The sequence below is a fragment of the Oculina patagonica genome, chromosome 7 (genome assembly GCF_052425735.1).
Source record: "Oculina patagonica isolate OP01 chromosome 7, crgOcupat, whole genome shotgun sequence".
NCBI lineage: Eukaryota > Metazoa > Cnidaria > Anthozoa > Scleractinia > Oculinidae > Oculina > Oculina patagonica.
Window position 1 is genome coordinate 30,872,664 of NC_135764.1, and position 6,000 is coordinate 30,878,663.

The window sequence follows — 6,000 nt, forward strand, 5'->3', positions numbered from 1 at the left end:
TTTCACTGTTCAAAGATCGATACGAGGGTGGCTTTGGGATTTTCAGTTTTGCGGATTTAGCTGATTTTTAGATCGGTTTTTCGGTTTTCGCATCAAAAAACCGCGGTTTTCCGGTTTCGGTGTCTATTGCGGTTTGCACATTTTCCTTTTTTGAGCATTTGATTTCGGGTTTCAGCAAGGAGTAAGGCTTGGGTGTCAGCAGGTGTCTATCAATGGTCTCCTTGTTTGGACATAAGTTTTGGGGTAGAAGAGCCATTGACGTTTGGGATTGACGAAGTCTAACCGTGATGACGTTTGAGGAGCTTTTGAGGCAATGTAGGCGCTTTGTTGTGTGTTGTGTGACTTGGCTTCAAGAGGAGACCATCAATGGTCTCTTTGTGTGGATTTGAGTATTGGGGGATATAGAGCCCAATAATGGTTCCTTGATCACTGAAGTATAGATGATTCTTGGTGAGGGCCGAATTTTATCCCCAATCCTAATCCAAACTTAATGCGATGCAATAATTGTTGCAGTGCAGAATAGTATACTATTTTATCGATCCTTTCTCATACTTCGAAATTCCTCGAAATAGTGAAAACTGCCGGACTCGTGTAAAAAATATGCCGAGCATACCTTTCTCCTTGACAATTTCTTTATTTCTTGTTATACAGGAAATACGATATTGTAAAGAAAATAAAAAAAAGCTGCAACTTAAACGGTATAAATTTGGCCTGCTCGTGGGCCGAAATTGTGGGTAAAAACAAATGACATGAGGAGGGACCGTTGAGGGGAAAATCGGTCGGATTAAACGCGGACTTCTTTTTTCTTCGCAATCTGAAATCGCTTATGACTTAACAGCAGGGGCCTTATCTGCGAGAGAGCTAGCTTCTTCAGCGGGCTTGTTAAAGCGACCTTGTTTCCGGTTTGGCAGTGTGAACTCGGCTCACTCAAAACTCGGCTCACTCCAACGTGAGCCTTCTTGCAGGCTACGCAATGGCTTGTACACTGGTCAAAATTTTTATACATAAACAAAAGTACCATCTTATGTTGGTTGCTTTAACGAGAATTCAGTTTTTAGTTCCTCTTCAAAACTCTTGCATGGTAGTCTTACATAAAGTTAAGTTCTCCAAACGCTTGAAACCAGAGAATTCGTGTGCTGACAAAAGGGCGTGTACGATAACTAGGCCTGTGCTTACAATGCACTATCTTCAGAGAAATTCTCTTCAGCTGCTTCGTTTTCTTTGACCTCAGACTTTACTTCCGGTTCAGAAACATTTGCCTCCGGCTCAGCAACCTTTACTTCCGGTTCAGCAGCCTTTACTTCTAGATCAGCAGCCTTTACTTCCGGTTCCACGGCCTTTACTTCCGGTTCAGGGGCCTTTACTTCCGTTTCGGGAGCTGTGACGTTTGTCGGACTTTCAGCGTCCCCAACAAAAGCCTGGTGAGTTATTCCAACTTCCGGGAATGCTGTCTGCGCTGCTGCCGCTGGCTCAGATGGTGCGGGCGATTCCACCAGCTCACTCCAGTATTCTGGATACATCTTCTTCCGGAAGAAGAAAAAGTAAATGCCAAAGGCTGCTACCAGGAGACCAAGAATGGCAACAAGAACGATTCCCACTATTTCCAGTCCTCCAATACTTTTTCCTTTATCGCCAGCACCAGATGTGGTTGTTGTTGTTTGTTTTGTGGGTTGGACAGCTACAGACGCTAACAAAACAAAATGCATCGATTACAAAAGGCAGTTATTATTTAAACTCAGCAAATTTTATTTCTTACGACTGATTAGCGCAGCAACGGTCTAGAAAGAAAATACAGGCGGATCGGGTATTGCCAATGAACGTTTCGGAGCTGTTTAAATTATTTGATATCCTTCGTTGGTCATTCTTCTGTTTGATCAGCTTTCGGTTAAGTCTTCGTTTTAATTTTGGAAGGAGTTCGGATGCATTACATCCACACATTTTTGAACACACCAAAAGAGTGGGATTTATTATTATTGTTTTTTTCTGAGACTAGCCAGCATTTATTTGTAAGTAAGAAATATATCAAACACTCGATCGAGAGTGTTTCATCTCACTTCAAAACACCGAGAAGAGTCGAAGAAGAGAGTTGAAAATACCACGCACAGCGGAGTATTTTGAGAGACCTTCGAGGTGTTTGGAAATGTGATGAAACAATCTCTCGAGTTTTTGATCCATCTTCTTACTTGAAACTAAAACTACGAAGTGGAAGTTCAGTCAAAATATTATCTTGCGCAGAGGTAAATCCTAACGCGCTATTATTTTAACTCCTGACAATACTGTAACACAATCTCACCAAATTTTTATTTTTGCAAAAACAAAACACTAGCTAATCAGAGACACAATGCGTGGATTTCTCATGTAGACGTCACACTAAGAATAGAGTTTTTCCGCGGCTAAAAACTTAAATTGGTACACGTCCACTTAGTCGAGGGGAAGGGAAGAGATCTGGACAAGGAAGGGGGGGGGGGGGGGAGAAATAGTGCTTGTGTAACTACTGATTGGTGACGATCGCTATTCAGGAGGGCAATGAAGGATCCAGATGTGTTTGCTCATAAGCGAGGAGGGTACTGAGTTTAGATGGTGACAAAGATGTTACTTTTCGTGCTCAAAAGGGAACGCAAACTTTTTGGCCCTGTACTGCCTTACATTCAATCAACAGAAAGGGAGCTGAGGTCTACCTGGGACCCTACGGTAATCCACCACAGATTAGTGCTACCCCGGGGTCTCAGTGAATATGTTAATTTGCAAAGGAAATCCACGTACACATACCTGTTCCTTGTATAGATGATGCGGGTGAAACTTTTACAACTGACGAAGAAAACGAAGTCGAAGACGACAAAATGTCAGTTGTGGAGTTTGACGGAGAGGGCGTAACGGGGAGAGGTGCTGACGAAGATGTAGCATTTGTGAATTGAACTGAAGAAGCTGTTTCACTGGATTTCACAGACGGTTTTGACGTGATGGCATCAAATACCGATAAAGATTGACTGGTGGTCTGACCAGATGAAGTAGTGGATTGACTGGACTCCACAGTGGGCGTTGACGAGGAAGGAACTGGTGTCGCCGTAGGTGGCAGACTGCTGGTCGGACCAGGAGAAGGCAAAACCGTCGTCAGACTTAGACTTGTTGTAGTTACTATTTGAAAAAAATAAAATGTCTCTAATATTTGAAAGACACCGTTTTTACATTATGACTTGTCTTTTCAAGGTATCTTCCTAATAAAGCTTCTTCTCAGAAACATTTCACTCAGCTATGAACAGATTAGTTCTATATAGATTGTCTACAAGCTCAAAAAAAGATTAAAAACAAACCAAAAATGCAAAGGAAGTTCCTCTTTTTTTCCAAAAAAATAAATCGGAACTAATCCTATCCTCCAGAGCCATCGAGCATTATCTTCAGCACCACACACTTTCTTTAGGCCATTTTGGGCTGGACTTAAAGAAGCTATGTCACGGTATTTTAAGACATTTTTCTTTTTACTTTCAAATTGAAGGAAGCCTCAAAATAATAGTTTTCTAAGATAGAAAAACACCAACGGAGAAATAAAAGGCCAAAAATAAACGAGGATGGTTTCGACGGACGAAGATTAAGACGGATTACGAATGACAAACTTAAAAACACTTGCCATTTTTTCAAGATACGTTGCCCGTGACGTAGCTCCTTTAAGTCAGGTTCGCGCTAAAATAGGACTATTTTGCAGTCCAAGTGCAATTGGACTGCCTGAGTGTTTCAGGTTTTTCTAATCAGGAATAAGACAAAATTAAGAACTCGATTTAAAACTGTTGTCACATCATGGACTTGTTGGGACTTCCCCTTAGGACGTTGTTAATGAATATTTCCAGAAACAACTTACGGATTCTGCACTATAAAAAAAAGTGGCAAAAATATTTAGAGAATCTTAAGTTTTTATAAAGAGGTGACGACCTTCTACGCCATTAGTAATACTCTACAGCATAGCAGGAAAACAGCATGTCCTGACTGGTTACAAGTAGAAATGCTTTGTTCTTTCTGCCTCGCTTTGCTCGGTGACGTAAAACTCTTTCTGACCAAATGGTTGGCGTGACGTTTTCATCAACTGATTGCGTGACATAATGCCAAGCATTTTGAATTACCTCAAAGAGTTCACATCACTATGTACGTGAGACTACAAGTAGCCGATGCAGGAAAGAATTACGCTTTTGTGCATAGACTTTAAGTGGCATTGTCATGAGTTGTCTCCTTCGCAGCCGTTTTTGGGGGTTAGCGTAATAGCGTTGCGTGACATCCCAAAGATCGGCTGTGGAGGAGATTATGTCATGCGTGTCACTTTAAAAAGTCACAAGACATGTTGAGATCAGTGAAAAACTATAACAGAAACATGTTCTAGTTTTGTTAGAAATTACTATGCTCGGGCATCATAAGTTTACGTATGCACGTCGTTCTAAATTCAATCACGTAATCGTTCACATTGCCTTGCTCAAAATCCGTCCGTTCAGAACAACTTAGCGCGGTGCGAAAACTGAGCGCCATTACAACTTTCGGCGTCACAAAGGCCAGGAATCGTTGTTCTTTTCTTTCCGGGAGGAAACAACACAACTGTTAATTATTCAACTCTAAGGTCAGGGCTGCAGGGAACGAAGGGTAACTGATACCCTCGAAACCGAGTAAAACATATTTAGCACTACAGAGGAAATGTTTCATTGTGTGTATGGAAATCTGTACATATCGATAGTTTATTTCCAGCATTTCAGAGAAGAGGTTCACGCTTTAACTTAAATGAAGCAATAAACACGAAAATTTTGTGAATCGCGGGACCGATTAACACATTCCTATCAATTAAAAGTTTCTGACGTGGACAATCCACAAGGCGCGCATTCAAACTGAAGGTCATATAAACAAATTTGTGACGGTATGCACGAAAATGAAGGTAGTAAAAACAGACCTAAGCTTTAAAAGAACAGTGAAGAGCTAATTTAACTCCCAATACAGCTGGAAATTAGTCAAGAAACTAGCAATCTAGACTGAAATGGCATCGATTTTTCACCGAATGCCATTTATCTAAAATCGAATCAGATATAATGTCGCCGCACTGTGAAGAGCGAACTAGCCGTCTGATTAAATCAAGCAAAAAATAACAAGCCTTTTAAGTATTGTACGATAAAACAATAATTACACTTACCCGTGGTCCCAGAGACAGTCTCGAGAGCGGCAAAAACGGAGAGAAGGAGATATAAAATTTTTTGAGACATTTTATATCGTGATGCGCTCCCGCGGTCGACTCGACTGTAATCTGCTAATGACGGTTGATATGACGTAACCAAGGAATGAAACGCGATATTTACTTAAAAGGACCGACCTTGCCCAGATATCGGATTAACGAGTAAATAAGAAGCAATACACGTGATATAAAGATGTCTTTTATGATTATGTTAAAGTATACAGTATATGCCAAAGACCATCGGTATTTAGCATTTTTATATCCCTTAAAATTCTCACAACTCACACTACTTTAGAATATTGAAATTCATTTTTGTCTGGGTTTAATGATTTTGACCCATTTGCCAAAAAGATCAATAAATAAATGTCGTCTCTAATCAATCGGCCAATTGGACAGGATGAATGGACTGTAAAGAAGGGCTATTGTCTTGCAAATATCTGTTTTTTCAGCCGTCGTGAACAATTTCAATCAAAAATTTTGTTAATGTTTTCTTAGTTCTCAGCCGTGAAAAGGTTTTTAAACCTTTTTCATAATGTACGCGTTACGTTTTTCTAGCCTGGGTGCAGCCATCACCCATATATTGTTTCCCTCGCGGTTAGCTCAGAGGACTCTGCCAACTCTCACTCAAAATGCGCGAAAATGATTCGTGCGCTTCATGCCTCCGCGCGAGCAATACCCCGCGAACAGAGATTCGTCTGCAGAAACATTGTTCTCCAAATCATTCCTCGTTTGCGCGCAACATTTGCTGCGCAAGCTCATTTTGTTTTCGATAAACGAAAAACGTTTTGAGCTGTTTTCAGAAG

General features: G+C 40.8%; 1 protein-coding gene across 1 annotated transcript; it reads right to left on the reverse strand.

The window, feature by feature from the left end:
• Positions 1–630: 630 nt before the first annotated feature.
• Positions 631–5,268, reverse strand: LOC144659905 (uncharacterized). Its single transcript, XM_078520427.1, has 3 exons — positions 5,159–5,268; positions 2,770–3,135; positions 631–1,687 (listed from the first exon to the last, which is right to left on the reverse strand). Exons 1-3 carry the CDS (start codon positions 5,226–5,228, stop codon positions 1,173–1,175), a joined length of 951 nt encoding a protein of 316 aa, XP_078376553.1. The 5' UTR covers positions 5,229–5,268; the 3' UTR covers positions 631–1,172.
• Positions 5,269–6,000: the final 732 nt, after the last annotated feature.